The 19734-nt window shown below is 39.7% G+C and overlaps 1 protein-coding gene across 1 annotated transcript in view; it reads right to left on the minus strand.

Annotated features, from left to right (window-relative positions):
- Ank2 (ankyrin 2) overlaps window positions 1-19734 on the minus strand; it is a 227539-nt gene that overhangs the window by 175104 nt on the left and 32701 nt on the right. Inside the window, exon 2 of the mRNA XM_038310750.2 lies at window positions 1631-1732. Coding sequence (XP_038166678.1) covers window positions 1631-1732 — 102 coding nt within the window. The remainder of the gene's footprint in view (window positions 1-1630; window positions 1733-19734) is intronic.

Below are 19734 nucleotides of genomic sequence, written 5' to 3' on the forward strand. Positions count from 1 at the left end.
ATCAAAGTGTCCGGGAGCTGTTGTTGGAGCTTGCTTCTGAGTTCCTTCACTAACAGGATGAAGACCCACTAGAGGACACCTGGATGGTCACATGTGGCAACTCCACTGGGCTCTCCAAATGTTTTAGTGACACAACTGGGGAAGAAATGAGTAAATAGGAATTTAGGAAGCTAATAATTTGTGAATGATAAATAACCAGACTGCATTTTAGAAAGTATTCAAGAGATTTACTGATTTCAGTATTATAGAGCAAGACTTCTTAACCTTCTTACAGTTTTGACCCCTTTCTACTCAAGTAATTTTCATGGAACTCTGAGTACATATAGAAATATAAAGTAGGTACATAAATCAAGCATTTCCTAATAATGAAGCATGAGGAGATTTATTTAAGGCATTTTTGTGTTTTCCCATTTACTAAAGATGAAGGTACATCTGGGCACCACTGAGACAGATGTGCTTGTTTTGTTTACAGGAAAGTTAAATCTTGGCTGGATATTTGATGATACGAAGGTCTTTAGATACTCTGGTTTTATCTATCTATCTATCATCTATCTATCTATCATCTATCTATCTATCATCTATCTAATCTATCTATCATCTATCTGTCTATCTATCTAATCTATCTATCATCTATCTGTCTTCTGTCTATCTATCTATCTATCTATCTATCAGCTATCATCTATCTATCTATCTATCTATCTAATCTATCTAATCTATCTCCCTATCTATTTGTTTTGTGGGGCAGGGTTGGAGATTTAAGAAAAGTGGGCTTAATGCATAGGAGGATAGAGCAATAGCATTCAAGCACTCCTGGATCATTTGAAATCAAAAAATGAAAATGACCTCACATAAACATGATATTGATACTTAGCTTTTCATTTTACTGTCTTTCTGTCTCTCTCTGTCTCTCTGTCTCTGTCTCTCTCTCTCTCACACACACACACACACATCACCACCACCACCACAAACAACAACAAAAACAAAAACACCACCACCAACAACAACAACATTTACAAACCATAGGATTACTGGGGTCTCCTAGACACTTTAACTTATGGTACAAAAACCTTCATCAAAATGTCAAGAAAATATCAGTAGTCTTGGGGGAAAATAATATAAAAATTAAATAATTTTATCCCTAATTAAAATCCAGACACTTGATTTAAACTAATATAGTAATTTTCTATATCCTCAGAATTAACCATATTTCTAAACTGGTGTTGTTTTAAGTTTTTTTTGTTGTGTTACTTTTGTTTGTTTGAGACACTGTCTTATGTAGGTAGCCCAGGCTGGCCTTGACCTCACTGTGTAGCTGAGGATGAACTTTAACAAGTTATAATACATCATTCTTGACTAATTAATATATCAGATCAGGAGGTTCACATCATTTCAGAAGAAAATACTGATACTGAATTTATTTTTCTCTATACTTTACTAGTAATAGCAATTCTAAAACTCAACCCTGACACTTCAAAAGTTGGGAAATTGCTAAAAATTGGGTTGGATCAAGATCGACTTCCTGATACCTCAGTAAATCGATATGAACAAAAAAGAGACCTATGCTCTGAGACTCTGCCTGGATCTTGGGTGCTTCCTGATTCACAGGCCAAAGCCTGTCTCCCATGCTTACCTGGTTGCAGGTGTTGATGTCGATGCCCCCCTTTAGATACTCCACAACTTTGTCCAGGTTGCCTGCTCTGGCAGCACGGAGGAAGCTGGCATTGCTGTCAGACTGGAAGAGAAAGAAAAGGCCTTTGGTGAATCAAGCCGAACATCAAATGCACCAGCTACAGGAAGTGTTGACACTACACGTCAGACAAGCGTTGGCTGAGAGACGTTTCAGTGCCAGCTTTCAGACACTGAGCTACCATTCACAGCATGGGGCAGCAACCACACCGGGGTTTGTGGATGTTGACATAAATGGGAAACACACTCTGTACATACAAGAATACAAAGGAACCGTTAAAATGAAAATGACCATTACTGCTTTATTCCAAACCTTCAGCCAATTCAAGGATGAATTTACACTATACAAAATTCCACTAAATTCCACTGAATCTAAAAAAAAAAAAAACTGTATTATTTTTCCATGCTTGAGTGTTGTGTGCAAGGAGGTTTACATGTGTATGAGTGGCCATGTGAATAGGTGTGCACGAAAATGTGTGATCATGGAGGCCTAAGTTTGATGTGAGGTGTCCTGCTCCATCACCACCACCCTATGTTCTACTTTCCTTATGGAGGAAGGGTCTGGCCATTGAACTGCGAGCTCACCAATGACTTAATCAACCCAGCCTGATTGTCCTGGGTTCTTCTGTCTCTGCCTCCCCAGTACTGGGACTCCCACCATGCCCGCTAAGATCTTTATGTGGATTCTGGGGATTCTAGTTCTGGTCCTCAGCTAGTGTGGCACGTGCTTTATGCACTGGGCCATCTCCACAGCCCCTATTCATTTGCTTTCTCATTGGGTTTTTAGTGAACGGATACGGAGCTTGATGGAAAATCAAAACAAACAAACAAACAAAAAGTTTAAAACTGATGCGGCGAAAGCTGCTCCTCGGGTTCCTCTTTCTTTCTTTTTCTACTGTTAGATTCCAGATGACTCAGCGGAAGGACATTGAGTCAGGGTCACCCCAGTCATCCAGCCTCACGTTGGGAGAATAAGGAGCTTTGTAAAAGAGGAAAGCATCAGTCGGCAGGTGTGGACTGGGCTGATGCAAATTTTGTTCTCCTAGTGATTTGAGGAAAACAATGTTAAATGTAAACCAGCTGACATAATACCAGACTGAAATGTCCTGGTAAAGATGATAGCTCTCTGGATGGGGACTTTTGTTTTAAGGTTTTCATCTTCCCACAGTCTCCGCAAATCTGGTCCTGGGAAAATCAGCTGTATTTGCCTCGTGAAAAGTCTAGAGGACTGTTCCAAAGGCAGAGTTACAACCATCGCCCCGGGCTTGGATAAATATTCTGACTTTTAAACCTTAACATAATAATGACAAAAAACTTTTGTCAAGGTTAAAGACATTTATATAACTATTATAAATTTCTTGTGGTATAATATCTGACCAAGGAGAAGAGGGGCCTGAAGAGGGATGTAATTCACATATTTGGATGTGAGCGCTGAGTTTGATAACTTCTGTTTTCTCTCAGGTTTAACAACATTCCCCTTAGCAAAATGCATAGCCTCCTTCCCTCAAAGAAGATGACGCTTGGCAGGGATTCTTGGCACACTCTGTCAAAGCTGTTTTTTAAATTTGTAATGATGGGCAGGTAGTAGAAATGGGAACATTTTGTCAGGGAGTTTCAAATACATGATTGCTTGCACATTGCTAAGTGATTTACACTCAGGAACCCTGAAAACCCAAGAACTGAATGATCTCACATCAGTCTGAGTATATGGGTTACAGGTTTCCAAGCCAGCCAGATGCTTAAACGGGGAACGGCATGGCCGAAATCCAGACACCCAGAATCCATGTTCTGTTTCTTTGGAGATGCCTCACGGTGACTAGTGTGGGAACGTTCTCCTTCCCAGGATGCCTCGCTTCTCCTTCCCAGGATGTCTCGTTCTACATCCTTCCTAAAAGTCATGCCCATGGCAGAGTGCCCTGAGTCCATCTGCAATGCAGGGACTGAATTATGACTCACTTCAAAATGCTTCTTCTATGAAATTATTTTGCTGTTTTTAGCTAATGTTAAAAACTCCTATGGGGTTTCCCCCTCTGAGTTTCTTGCTACAAGTAAGTAAAACTTGATGTGCCACATAGCACTACGAAGAGCACACAATAAATCTTACTTTTTGCTATAAATCAATGAAAATAAAATAACATGAAGTCCCACATGTAAACTCTAAAAGTACTATTATGTAAACAAAAATTTTCCAAATTAGATTCATTATAAATTGTACTAAAAACTGAGCAAAGGAAATACTTACAGTTTGTGCAAGAAGCAAATAATTGTAGGTAATATTTACTGAGTGTTTACTGTGGGCCAAGGAAAGAGCTAACGGAGCCATATGCATTGAATAATCAAGATTCACAGTAAAACTATAAAGAATGGTGTATCATTATGAGGGAAGAGCTCTAGAAAGTTTCTTAGGTTATAGGATTACTCGGGGATGGTGAAGATTCAAGATTTATTTCACATTAATCAGACTCAGAGTCAGAAACCTTCTCTGCTATTACATCCCCAGCAATGCAAATTTCCAAAGTAGAAAACAGTACAGATTGCCCATTTCGGCGGGACTACACACCACACGACCTTGGTCTACAAGTCCTCTGTAAACCCTGCCATTTATGAAGTAAGTGCTGCACAGGAAATGCCTCCTGGCTTCACCTAGTGCTATTTGCAACTAGCAAAAACTCAAGACCTAGGTGAGAAAGCCCCAGAAACTCCTTCATTTGCAAATGAGGGGGGAAGCGGGAAAGTAATCGAGGGGGCTGGAGAGAGGGCTCCCTGACTAAACAACACTGGCTGCTCTTCCAGAAGAACAATGTCTGATGCCCAGCATACAACCGTGACTCCAGTTCCCGGGTACCCTGTACCCTATTCTGGCCTTTGTGTGCACCCACACACACAGGGCATATACTCACACAAATACACATGTATACATAAACACAAATTAATCTTTTATTTTTTAGGAGACATCTGTTACATGTCTCTACATGTCTCCAGGGTTCCAACACAGCAAAAGATCAAGTTGCTTTCTGTTCTTAAAGAAACAAGCAATAAATGTTGTAAACAAGCCAGGGCAGAGGGAGAGACCATCCCGAAAGCATAGGACATCAGGGCAAAAGCTGAGATAGACTGAAGACCACAGGGAACACCAGGAAGTCGACAAGGCCCTCTGCCAAACTTCTCTGAAGAATGGGCAGCAGGCAGGTGCTTTTGTTGTTACAGAGTATCAAGTGTTCTTAACTGGTTGTCTCTTTTCCTAGTTAAATTTTTAAAAATGGTTACAAGTTCAAGACTTAGAGCAAAACTCTGAAATTTCAGCAAATAATATTCCTAGTTTTAAATGTAACATTTGTGCCATCCTGCCAAGGAACCTCTAAGGCAATTTAATACATGTGAGATTCTCCTTCCACCCCATTGAAGAACTTAGTTTTCCCCAAGTAAGGGAATGCATTAAATGAAACAGTTATTATCATATGGTTTAAAAGCATGAATTTCAGAGAAACCCTGTCCTGAAAAAAAAAAAACCATGAATTATCAGGAGAGAATTAAAATAAACTTCCAAAATTTGTATGTAGAAAAAAAACTATTCTGAAATTCAAATACATACCCTTACACAGAAATATGTATTCTCTTTCTTGCACAACATTGACAAATACACATGTCAATACACTGTGTCCTACAATGAGGTCAATCTCTGATTACAGTTCTTGACAAAACAGCTTTTGACAACAGGAGCATGGTTACCTTTAATCAATAAGGAGATAAAAGAGGATTCAAACACACAGAGAGACAGAGAGGGAGAGAAGAGAGACAGAGACAGAGACAAAAAGACAAGAGAGGAGAGGAGAAGACAGGAGGGGAAGGAAGGGGGATTTTTGTCAATCTGTCTGTCCCACCGCTTATGAAAAAAAAAAGTAGAGCTTTTAAATCAAGGATGAACAAGGGAAAAACAAGATTTCAAAACTGTTTATTTTGTCCAGTCAGGAACATTCGTACATCAAAGCTCAATAAAGGAAAAGGGAAGCAATGGCAGCTCCTTTGGGAGAAGGTCTAGACGCACCAGGGACTAACTCCTCTTTCTGTTCTGCTACTTTGTGTCTGTCCCTAGGACCCTTATACCCTACAACCAACTGTACTGCAGCCTGTAAAGCTCCACTCCCGGGAAGGAAGTGGAATGTTCAGTTCTGCCTGAATATTTTAATAAGCAGCATATGGTTATCATTAAGTACACCCGCTTTGTAACTCTCATGGGACATCTCCAGCCAAAAAAGAAAAGCTTCCTCTCCAATTTGTCTTGACACAGTTCCATTTTTGTATCTGAGCATCAGCAAAATAGGATTTTTCTTGCACCCAGCATGAGCATGAGCATGAGGAAGAATGTGTGTTCCCAAGGCCGATTATATCCTAAAGAAATACTGCACCAAAGGTTTGGAGCCCATGACTACCCAGATTTAAAAATAATTTCACTTATTATTAGATTATTTCAATACCAAACTAACAAGGAAAATAAAGCATGCTGTAGGTCATGTCACTGACTAGCCTATGACAGAGAACAACCAGATTATTTAGTATTTGTGCTTCTAAATTAGTGCCTAACAAGAGAAGTCCAGAGGGTGTGCATGGATGTTTTCCATTTTGGTTTTGGTTTTTTTCTTTGTTTTTATGTTTGTTTTTGTTTATTTATTCATTTATATTTATCGTGTGTGTGTGTGTGTGTGTGTGTGTGTGTGTGTGTTCTATGTAAAAAGTTTTGCTGTGGTACAGAGAGAGAATGCTCTGACAATCTGGTTCTGAGACAGAGCAGGATAGTTGAGAACCTGACAAACTGAAAAAGTTGCAAGTACAGCAGAAAGTGCGTACTGACATAGATGCTGATGTCACCTCTGCATGGGCAACTTGCACAAACTTAGCAGCAAGGGCAGAAGAAACCCTCTGAGAAACCGTTCTCAACTTCTTGGGGTGAAACTCCTGCTTGACAGGTATGATACTCGTTCATTCTCTGTTCAACCTGTCTTGCCCACTTCCACGCTGGACACAGCTGTAGGCAAGTACTCTAAATCAATAGGCACTATGAGTTCCAGGAACAGCCAAACCTGCCTCCCTGGAACCTCCAGAAGCGGGCAATGATTTGATATGACAAGAATCAGGATCAGAATGGATAATATCAAGCAACAGCGATGACAGCTTTTGTGCCACCTTACAGAACTAGAACCAAGAAAACGAGCAGTGACATGATGACTTGACCAGCCCTACTTAATTACGTGACCTCTCACCCCAATATGACCCCGAGTTAAATAAGAAACACATGTTAGTACCTTGAAGATGAACTTGGATCACTCTATTTTTTTCTGTACTCAAGTCTGCTTTTGCTCTTATTTGTTTGGCTAGCATAGGACAGATGCCTAGGCTTAGGGGTGCAGGAGCTCAGGTTTTGCCCAAAATTCAAGTTACCATCGAGTTTACTGTGTTTCGTAGTTTTAATATTCAATTAACACTGAAATAACACCGGGGATCATAAATGGTCCCTTATATTTTAAAATGAATAGATCCATTATTTAAGACTGAGAGAGTCTGAGATTAAAGTGGGACCCGGGTGGCAGTCTTGAGCCTTAACAGAAGGACAAAGAACATCCATCCCCCTCCATCTCCCTTAGATATACATCCCACCACCCCACGGGCAAATCTGTGCTGACTGAAGGAAATCATGCTGTTTAAACTCTGTAAAATTTTGTTTACCCATTTGGGAAATCATTATGGCTTAGTAGAAACACAGTCATTTACCAAGCAACCCTGTGGTCGATGGCAATACAAAGTCAAGAAAACTTAGTGAAATATATGACCAGAGTATCTGGGAGGTTGGGGGGGGGGGGGGGAGATAGCAATGTGAACATTGAGAAAATGAGCTGTACAACTGGGATTCTTTTTGTAGGTTCTTGGATCTCTGTTTAGAAACAGGGCCAGCTAAAACTCCCATTTAATGAATGATGAACTGTATAATATTGGTTTTTAAACATACTTGTTTTATTTTATGTTTATATGTGTCTGGGTGTATGGGAGTGTACCATAAACATATAGGAGTCCTCAGAGGTGAGGTCAGAAGAGGCATCAGATTCCCCGGAACTGGCGTTACAGACAGTTGTGAGCTACTATGTAGGCACTGGAAACCCAGTCTGGGGCCTCGGAAAAAGTGGTAAGTATTCTTGACCACCAAATTGTCTCTCCAGGCCCACGATGGTACCAATTTCTGATCAAAAAACACACTTCCTAGAACTGCAGGGAGGATGTAACAGCACATAGTCTGGCTACAGGCAGGGAAGAAACCGGCTGTTTGCTTCACAATCTGTGGCTTTTCTTGAAGGGGATGAATGCAAAAGAACATAAGGAATCACGTCACAGGTGTGCATACATGGTCTCATTTAAGCCAGAATGTTTTTGCCATGACCGAAACAGAGCACATGAATACACTCTGAGGTATATGGGTACAAAGAAACAAAAGGGATCTAGAACACAGACTATCTCTCCAGTAGGGAGGATTCCACACACTCTCTTCTTAATATGTAGGCATACATTTGCACAAGGATTATCACCAGATAAAGCTGTTATGTTAAATGTTTTTAGAAACTGGGAGTGATCAGAATATGTAACATTCACGTTTGATTCCTTATGCAACACTCGAAAGTTTTGACTGAATTCAAAATGCTGTGTAAAGGCAAGTAAAATGTAAAAGCCCTAAACTGAATGTCATGGGTTTCCTATAATACTCCCTCACGGTTTCAAGAGTTAAAATAACATGGAAATCTGTACTTCATGTACCAACACTATAAAAAAAATGAACCTCAAAAAAAAATGAACGTCACATTTGGATTTTTTCATCTTCTTTCCTTTCTTTATCTCTTTTTTGTTTCTTTCTTTCTCCTTTCTTTCTTCCTCTCTGCCTCTCTTTTTTTTTTTTCCTTTAGACAGTGTCTCCTTGTGTAGCCTCGGTTGGTTGTCCTGGAACTCACTATGTAGACAAGACTGGCCTCAATATTAAAAGCATATGCTACCACACCCAGATGGGAAAAAAAAATTGTAAGATTTCTTTTTATTTCTAGTGTAATTGTTTGCCTACGTGTATGTATTTGTGGCACGGGGTGTTCCTGGTGCCCACAGAAGGCAGGAAGGGGCATTAGAGCCCCTGCTAGTGGATTCTCCAACAACTGTGAGTTACCATGTGGGTGCAGGGAACTGAACACAGGTTCCATGCAAGAGCAGCAAATAGCCAGGTGTGGGGCACTCTCGTCCGTAGTCCTAGCACTGAGGAGGCAGAGGCACAGACACTTCTGTGAGTTCGATGCTAACCTGGTTTACATAGTAAGATTCAGATGAGCCATAGCTACATAGTGAGACCCTGATGTGGGAAAAGGGGTTGGCCTGCCCCACTGAGCCACCCCTCTAATCCCTATGCTGAAAGTTCATTAACACATCTTCATTCTGTTGAAGTCTAAACAGCCCCCAGACATCAGCTAAGGGTTTTCAGTTGATATTCTTTGGACAATAAAGAACTGTGTCTTTTTCTTTTGTTTCAGGATCTTATGTATTGCAGGTTGGCTTTGAACCTATTATGTAGCAAAAAAAAAAAAAATGCCTCCACTCCTGGATGGCTGGAGTCATAAGCATGAGCCACCTCACTTGGTTTATGTGATTCTGAGACTAATCCTCATTACTCCTTGCATGTGAGGCAAGCAGTCTATCAGCTGAGCTATATCACCAGCCCTCGAAATTATGTATGTACAAATCCTACCCTTAATCATGCTCCTAATTTCTAATCAGCCAGGCATCTTCGCTAAGAAAGTTTTTACCAGCACCAACCCAACATGCATTGGATGAATGCATGAAAGTGTCCATCCAACTTCCACGAAATGTATACAAATTCAAAGGAATTCCCTTTTGGATGTTCACTGTTGGTTTTATAGATGAATAATAATCAACTCTAACAGCTCTTGGTCAGGGATAAAGAGAGAGTTATGCTACAACAGTCTGCTTGACAATTTAAGATACGTGCAAATGAAGTGCTTGCTGTTCCCTGACTAATCAGCGGGCTAAGATATTGCAGCATATTTCCCAGGCAAGACATTAAAGTTTACCCCAACGCAATACTTAAAGATGAGGCTAAATGGACCTAAATTAAGCTTTATCTCCCTTTATGTGTTTTACAATTCTCATGATATGAAAGAAACAGACCCAATCAAGTGAAAATATCTTTCATGGATGTTTTATTGTGCTAGACGTCCTGCGGTGTTAATTCACTACTGCCCCCTTGAGACAGGCAATGTGATTTTGATCCCCATTGGTCTGATTACTCTCTGGCTTCAGAGACCACCTGCTTGAAAGCAGACATCCATCAGTCAGAGCGGCTTTGTGGTGCCGACCATGCCCCACACACAGCTCAGTCTAACCTGGATTGCTTTTTTCACATTGGATTATTCAAGGTTGAACTAAGCATCAAGTCTTGAAGGAAAAGTCGCCCAGTGGCTTCCCTGACATTATCACCACCATTTTCAAAGAACCTGCACAGGCTTTTCCATTGCAATACATTGCCTTAGGTTCATGATTTCGTGTGGCCCCAATGAGATGGCCATGGAAATATAAACAGACTGAGATCTTCATTTATAACACCCGGGAATCTGCCTATAATTACCAGTGAGATTACCTTTTCTTGAGGGTACCACTTAATTACAGCTGAACAACCATTCATCATAATTGCAGGACTCAAAATAAAATTCTGAACTTAAATTTTAATCTTTGACAGTATTAATATCTACATTATTATATGTTATACAATATAACATAAAAACTCAAATTCATTATTTTTATGATGCCATTTCTTGTCCCATAACAATATTTTATTTTTTGGGAATAATGGACCCACAAATTGTTTATGTAATTTTTGGAATTCTTGACTTTTTAAAGTCTTTCTAATTGTTAGGTATCTGAAGTTTCAGTATGATAATTATGTTATTTATTAGAAATCATTTGTCTCTAACCCCATTCATGGAACTGCTATTAAGTTCATTACCTCTACGAAATGTCGAGAGCCCATCTTTCTCATGTTCATTTAATTGTTGGAAACATATTCATTTATCCCATTTTCCAAAGCATGTGGGCTTTACAGGAGGATGAAAGGCTCTCAAATGTTTCTACAAATATGCAAACATTCAAATACTTGAAACATACATATTTACATACTACAGTCCACATGGATGCTCAATACAAATAATGAAGATAAAACCAGAATTCTAGTATGCCAGAATTATGGTAAATTAAACATATAAAATTCCTTTCCATCAGTTTCTTTACCTTAACCACATTACTCCAGTATAAAGAGATATAACACTAAGTTTAAAACAAAAAAAAAGAAAAGAAAATCGCATACATGTGTTCCATATGACAAGGGAACTATTCCCCAGTGTGGCTCACTAAGTTAAGGTGTATAAAACTCCTGACAGGATTCATAGTTGTACCAATCTAAATGTACGCACATTGGAAAACAAGAGTATCCCATTTAGAAATAAAGAAATTAAGTTAATCAAGTAAGTATTTCAAGAACAAATGGTTAAAGATAACTAGTCATTAACACCAAGTTATTTTGCCAATAGTCGATTATTTCCAAAGCATGTACTCTGTACCAGATGGTTACATGTTTGAGGCTAAATAAAGAAGTGAGAGGATCCATCCTCGTAATGATCCGTATTTTCACATACATAAAAATAGGGACAACAATATTGTATTTGATTCAGGGTTCTGAAGATTTTGGGTGAAATCATGGCTGGCACAGAACCGGCAGGTGCAGTGTGATAGGAATAACAAAGGACTCACTGCGCTGCCTCTAGAAGGGACCGCAGATGACCTGCCCATGACTATAGGAGAGGCAGAAAGGTCTGATTGACAGAACAGAAATTCTCCACGTGACTGTGTGCATGTGTACCCGTGAAACTGAGAACTCAGAACACACTGAGACGCCACAGCTGTCATTTCCCTGTGAAGCCACGACATGACTGAGATACCACTTCCTCCTCATGGGGTGGAGCCTGCTGATTTTCCAAACTTAACCCTGTGCCGTAATGGCTTGTGCAATTTAAATTTCACTCTATGCTGTTCCTGAAAGAGGGAGCATGTAATCTTACACCCAAAAGATAAAGGATAAAATGGGAAATTGGTTTAGAAAAGAATGTGTTTGATAAATGACAATATGTAACACACGCAGTGGGTAAGAGGCTTTGAAAATCCAGTATCCTAAACTCACAAAGCCTTCAGCTTCCCCCTTTAACATTTAGCTTATACAACAAAGCTAATTCTGTTGCAATTCAGTAAAAACCCCTAAAGTTTCAGAAGAAGGTTGGGGGAGGGGTGCTTGTTCACAACTAGTAACAAGCAAAAACTACACTCAAGGCCAAATTTGACTTAGTTGACATGCCACATTTTCATTATTGAGCACAGCTGGAGGACAAGATAGCAAATCTGCTCTGTCCCAATAATTTGTAAAAGTAAGAGATACTGAGAACTTCGTGGAGAGAGTGCCGCAATCCTGTCATTTCTGGCTGGTGACGTGTAAAAGGGGAAACCACCATGGGAAGCATGGCCTGGCGAGGGCACAGGGCCTCTCTTAAGCCTGTGCCGCTAGGCATGAACCACTTGTATTTTCTAAGTTTCCTCACCAGTTACGGTATGCACTGTTTTCTAACTGTGTTTCCTCACCAATACAGCCATTAAGTCATCGCTGACTGTGTCAAGCAGACACTGACCGGTGCCTTCCTTCTGCGGTTTCAATTTTAAAGCATAAGAATGAGAATTAATTACGATGTGTTTTATGTACTGAACTTGTTTTAAGGTAACACTCGCCAAGCACCAAATTGAGCAATCATGTGTAATCATTTTACAAGACTGTGTGGGTGTGTGCAGATACAGACGTATAGATATAGATGCAGTTTTAGTGATTTGTTAATGCTAAATATTTTCTCCACAAATGTAACATCCTGATAGAAGTCTGTCTTCCCTATAGCCCTCTATCTATCCCTAAGACTTAAGACGCAACCTGTTTAGTGTGTATGCTTGGGCTGTGCCACTAGATTCTCAGCGCCTTGATGGAATAAGCAATACACACTCATGCATTTCTTTCTAGTACCCTGTACTACAACGTGAACAGCTAGTCTCACTACATGGCAAATACATTCATAATCTTATTTAATCCTCATAAGCTTCTCAAAGGAAGAAGCCCAAGCTTGGTGGAATTGTGCCACTTGTCCATGGACTGGGGTGGGAGAAGGTAGAAAATGTTAGAACTGAGAGTAAACCCAGTCTTGCTGGAGGGACCCCCATTTATCACCACCATCCCCAGATCCCTGCATAAGTTCTGACCATTAATCATCTGTTGACTGGGGAACAGGTGGCTACCACCACATTTCCTGGCTCAGCATTCATTCTGATCCTCTGGTGCCCGATTCCCTTTCTCGTCTTGGAGCAGAGTCAGCAATTTCATCTGTATCCAGAATGAAAATATTTCCTTTTTTGTGATGAGGCTAACCCAAGAGTTGGAAATCCAAAGGACCCGATTGCCTTATCTCAAAATGCTACTGCGTGCTATGCTCAACACATAGAACTAGAATGTTACCATCACAATTATCACTGTGACCCTGGAAAGGAAAACCCTTCCCAACTGTGTTGCATTGGTAGCTTCAAAGGCGCCATTTAGTCCTCTGCTTCGGAGGCAGCATAATTTCTAGTGCACACGCAGAAGTGTTTTCCTGAGTGGGACTGCTTCCAAAGGCGTCCAGAACCTCTCTCAGCTGTTCTTAATTAACTGCTCCACCTGCTGCTTAAAGGTTAGCCACACTTTCAAGAAATGATAGGAGTAAATTTCCTTTTCTTGCTAAACAGTAAAAATGTATTTCTGTTAGTCATTCCTCCACACCGATTGAAAGTCTAAATAAAGGTGACATTAAATGAAATGGCTTGTTACAAGCATAAGGATATATTTAAAGGCATGTTCTTAAAAGAATGTGTAAAGCATAGAAACAAAGTTATTTCACTCACTTTTGCTTTTAATAATCTCCCATATCTCAAAAAGAGTAGATAATTATAAATATACACACATGCATACACACACGGCTCATAGAACACTTAAAAACTGAATTTTTAAAAAAATGGCTAAAGTCACAATAGCCTATGACCTAATTTTAACAATTTATATTTTCATATATTCTTTTTGAAAATTTTCTGTAGATGTATTCTATATGTGTATAGAGATGTTTCCCCAAATTTGGAATGATAACATTCCATCTTTTACTTTAAAAAAAATAACTTTACCAAATAAGTATTGTATCTTCTGTGTAAAAAGGTTGGCATATATTATAAATCTCACAAATGTATTACAGACAGATCATTATTTTTAGCTTTCTGAAAACATTTATACATAACTAGCTACTCTCATTGACTTTTATTATTTGAAATAATTTTATGACTAGTAACTTCTCGTAAGTTTCTCTCTTTGCTTGACTATAGCCTCCTGACATCCTAATGATGTGACAGGACTTTAAGGGCTAAGGACCTGTACATTTCTGACTGGTCTTGAGCTTGTCCTAAGAAAGGCAACCTCAGCAAAACTCACATTGCCTTGCCCCACTGACATTACAGTCTTGTGATCTGACATGGCCTTTTCATTTCTGGAACATTTGGAAACTTAGTCATAAATTTACTGTCAACTACATGTGGCTTCTTTGACTTTTGTCTGTGTTTCCTTAGAGTTTAAAATGCCTTTTGTTTTGAAAATATTTACAGAGACATTGTAAAATTCTGTTTTTTAAAATAACCAAATTAATCTGTTTGTTATATAAAGTACAAAATGTAAATTTCTACTTCTATAGGGTTTGGTTTTTATTACTTTTATATTTTCCAGGCCTGAAATCAGTAAAACGTTTCTCTATTTTCTTCTAGATTAATTTTTCCTCATTTTTATTTCTTTAACTCTTAATTATATGTGTGTGGAGAGGAGGTGAGTTAAAAACATGCCATTTTTCAAGTGGGTAGAATTTCCCAGTGCCCACAAATTACACATGCCATCTACTTTCTCTCACGTCTCCCTTCGTCCACTGCTCTTTGCTTAGAGGGCCAGCACAGCAGCAGGACATGCTGAGAACTGCTTTCCTAATCCTGCTCCTGTCGCTTTCCATGAACTGTGAGACTTAAGTCACCAAGTTCCAATAATTCTCACTTGGTTTATGATAAAATGTGGGGGGAGGGGGACTGTGAAAATAAACATAGTATATGTCACTCCTTGAGAATGTAGTTCTAGTGTAGTGGAGAACCACGAAACTATGGTTTGAAACACGATTCACAAAGCTTTTGTCAGGAGTTATGAAAATTTATACTTGTTTAATTCTATTCAGTGTGCCAGAACAGAATCCAGGGATAACCAAGAATCAATAATCAGTGATTAATATGGTGTCCTTGCACACATTTCCACATCTCGTGTTTTTATAATTCTTTTCTTTTTACTGTTCTTTTCCTATTTTCCACCTCTAGGTCACTTTGTGTTTCTGTGGAGAATAGATATAGTCTCAATAACAGATCAAGTTCTTAGACACAAAATAGGTGAGCACACTAACAACTTGGCTGAGCAATGCTCATGGCTGGGTTCTGGCACACAGCTTGGTAATTGAATGAATAATATGCAAAAAATGAGAACGGCGATTGGCATGCACATCTGGATTGCTGTGTAATTCCTTAAGCATCACCAAAGCCAAGATTAGTTCTTTAATGTATGTCTGTACAAAGGGGAGGAAGGAAGAGAAGAGAGGGAGTGAGAGAGGGATGAAGGAAGGAAGGACTAAAAGGAGGAAAGGGGGCAGTAAGGAAAGAAAAGAGGGAGAAAAGGAAGGAGACTTAACGGAATTCGATATTTATTATCTTATAATGCACTGACTCTGGATTTAAATTACAGGCAATTAAAATAAATTATACAGACAATTTTAAAATATATGGAATGGAGAATCAAATAGAAAAGGGAATGGGAAGAGCGGGTAAGGGAGGGAATATGTGAAAAGATAGCTAAAACTAAGGAAAATTTGAGAGGCTCATATGGAAACTTACTAAAGTAGGAGCTTCTTAAGAAATACAGAAATATATGGCTGGTCAGTGATGGTACACCCTTTAATCCCAGCACTTGGGAGGCAGAGGCAGGGGAATCTCAGTGAGTTCAAAACCAGACTGGTCTACAAAGCAATTGTAGGATAGCCAGGATGGTTATACAGATAAACCCAGTCTCAAAAAACCTAATAAAAATAATAATTATTATATTATTATTATTATATTATATGTATATATACATAAATTAAGGTGATCTAACTAGAACTGCCAAATAATAGAAGAGATGGTACCCTAACTGAACATCTCTTGCCACCAAATGAAACCTTCAGTGCCAGGAATGGGTTATAACCAATCAAGTTGTTGGCCAAAGGAGCCTGGAAACTCACAATCTAAGCTATTTACAAAGCTCTTAGTTGTGCCCCACAAACTGATGGCAAGATTCTACTGCTGAATATACCTGCATAACTCATTGAACTCAGAGAAGTTGAGCTGATGACTACATAGAACCTTCACTCTTACTGACTAGTCTTACCAGAAGCTACTCTGCACACTACCAGGAGAAAAAGATAAACAGCAACACAGCTACAAATCCTCATGTACAATGGTGACCTGCATGCAAGGTACATTAGTGTAACGGTGACACAAAATTTCTGGAAATAACCAATCACTATCTGATTGGATTTACAGTTCGCTCCATGAGATAGAACCCATTCCCGACATGGCTGGAGCGGGCCAAGAACCTGAACTAGACAGGTTACACAGACCTAGCGGGAGACCAAACCCTCCTGCTCTGCCTATAGGAACATCGCAATAAAATAACTCCTAATAACATTCCGCTATATTCATAGATCGGTGTCTCACTCAGCTTCACACCATCAGAGAAGCTTCCTCTTGCAGTAGTAGGAATAAATGCAGAGACTCACAGCTGCCTAGCAGTAGATAGCCAACACAAAGCAGACTAAATGGTAGTTGTAGAAGTTTTTTGTCTCATAATGCTTTGTATGGGTTTTTTTTTTATCCTTATAGGTCTTCTGTTTATATATTATGATTTTGCAATTGTGTCTTTTTATGGCATTTCTGTGTGTCTCTGTGTCTGTACGTGTTTCCTATGCTTTTGGTTCTTTCTTCAATTTGTTGTTTGCTTGATCATATACAGGTTTGTTGATGTTTTTATTTTATGATTATTTTTTAGGTTCCTGTTAATTTTCTAATTATAGAAGGAAGAAAGAGTATGGATTTGGATGGGTGGGAAGGTGGGGAGGAACTGGGAGGAATTGGTAGAGGGAAAAGCCTGTTCAGAATATGTTGTATAAAAATATTTTCACACACACACACACACACACACACATACACACACACATACATACACACACACACACATATGGAATACTGAATATTTTCTGTTTCATATTATTTATATTAAATAAAGTATATTTTGCCCAGAAGTTGTCTGAGAACTCTCTACCATGAGTCCCTCTGTAGCAAACTTGGACCTATTGTAACCCCCAGATAAAAGCGTAGCTAACAGTATACTCTTAGAGCAATTGCCAAGTCCAGACCAAACGGCAGCTGAGCTTTACCGTCTCAGATCACTAGCTCATCTGACCATGACCAGATGAGCAAAAGGCTCCTTCCATCAGACTCAAACAAGACCAATGCAGAGCTGTAGCCGTTTCCTTTTTTTCTGTCCATACTTCCTGCCTGCCTGGTCTTCCTTCCAGTCCTGGCTCGGGGTTGATTCATCAGCTGTCTTTTGCTGGAACAAACTGCTAACTCTAATACGTCCATGGTTTTGCTTTTAACAGTTGACGTGCTAAGAACTTCTAATGAGGCCAGAGATATTTGTTAATCATTTCTCATGTGCCATGTGACTTTTTGAGAAGAAGTATGGAATGCAGCCAGGATAACGGACTGGACTTCAACTCAGAGGGAACAACGGGCAATTCTGAATAATCTTGTTATTCAAAGTGCCCGACAGTGGAGTCAAATTCTAAGTTTGAAAGGTTGGGAACACATTTCATAACCTCTTTGGTGCCTCTGTGCCTGTACTTCTGGTGATAGCTGGCAAGGTCAAAGCACAAATAAAGGGACTTCTCTCTTTAGGTATACATGAAATGAGTTGCTTTGGAGAGTGGGACTTAAATGTCTTCTAAGTGCCGTGGTTTCAAACTCCTCTGCAGCACAGGACAGAACCTTTTTCTGGCTGTTAAGGGGATGCACAAACCCAGAGGGGTGCAGTGGCAGAGCATCCTCTGTTCCTACATGCCCCATGTGGCCTTGGCTTCTTTAATTACCGATAGAGTGTTGCCAACAAGTTCGACAAGAAAGGCCTATTAACATTCTTGTGTCCTTGTGTGCTGACAATACACACCCAGTCTATCTCTTTGGGAAAATCAACCCACCCCACTTTCAAAACCACATAGTAGTTATCCTGCCAGAATTCACTTGTGAATTCACTTATGAGCTTCTTAGATATCGTGCTTCATTGAGTTAAACATACAATCCTGGCTACCACCTGAGATTCATGTTGAGGAGGTCTCCAAAGGTTCTGCCAGTCTAAAACACCACACGTGATTTTCAGATATGCTATTCATAGAATGCACTTTGAGAAGAGCTACCTTTTACAGACTAGTTAGACCTTTCATGCTGTGTACTTATTACTAATGCCAAATAGGCTTTATCAACTAAGCCATAACCATAAAAAAATCATCCTGTAAGAAAGCACAAGAAGTTAAATACCATGTACCATTTTGTTTTCTTCTGTTTTGTTTCCGTTGATTGAAACAGGGTCTCACTATGTAACCCTAGCTGTCCTGGAACTCACCTGTAAACCCTGCTGGCCTCAGTCTCACAGAGAACAGCCTGCCTCGGCCTCTCAAAAGCTGGTATTAAATGCATGCACTACTACACTTAACCCCCATAATGGAAACAATGACTTCTTGTTTGTTTCCCAGCTACCCGGGCCTTAATAATTACACAGAAACTATATTAATTATAACACTGTTTAGCCAATAGCTTAGGCATATTCCTAACTAGCTCTTACATCTTAAATTAACCCATTTCTATTAACCTGTGTATTACCACAAGGCTGTGGCCTACTGGTAAAGTTCCAGCATCCTTCTTCTCGGCAGCTACGTGGCATCTCCCTGACTCCACCTACTCTCTGTCTGTCTCTCTCTCTCTCTCTCTCTCTCTCTCTCTCTCTCTCTCTCTCTCTCTCTCTCTCTCTCTCTGTGTGTGTGTGTGTGTGTGTGTGTGTTCTGATTTCTCACCTGGCTTTACTCTGCTAGGCCATTGGCCCAAACAGCTTTATTCATCAACCAGTAAAATACAGAAGGACATCCACATCACCATAAGCCATTTCTAAAAAGAAATAATCACACAGAATACTTGTCTGAACAAATCTGTAAAATATTCACATTATTAACAGAAAATTGTTCATAATCTTTTACTCCTAAAAAGGCTATGGAGGTTTGAATAAGAATGCTCCCCATAGGTTCATGTACTTGAACGCTTGATCCCCAGCTAGTGGTACTGTTGGGAAAGTTTAGGGGTTGTGGCCTTGCTGGAGGAAGCATTCACATGTGGGCTTTGAGAGTTTGAAGACTTGAGACACTTCTACTTTGTACCTTCTGCTTTGTGCATGCAATTCAAGATGTGAGTTTTCAACATTCAGTGCCTGGCACTTGCTGCCATGGTGGCACCTTATTCCTTTGCAACTAGAAAGCTAAATAAACCCTTCCTCCTTAGATTTGCCTCAGCCATGGAATTTTTATCTCAATGGTAAAAAAAAGTAATGAGCACACACGCCTTTTCCTTTATAACTCAGGAACCCTATATAACAACCAGGGCTTCAAAAATGTTTCACAAATTATCCTGGCCATCACTGCCCTGCCAGGAGTCTCAGCGGATGCTTCCTCCTTTCCCATAGGCAGCCAA

The sequence above is a fragment of the Arvicola amphibius genome, chromosome 14 (assembly GCF_903992535.2).
Source record: "Arvicola amphibius chromosome 14, mArvAmp1.2, whole genome shotgun sequence".
Lineage (NCBI taxonomy): Eukaryota > Metazoa > Chordata > Mammalia > Rodentia > Cricetidae > Arvicola > Arvicola amphibius.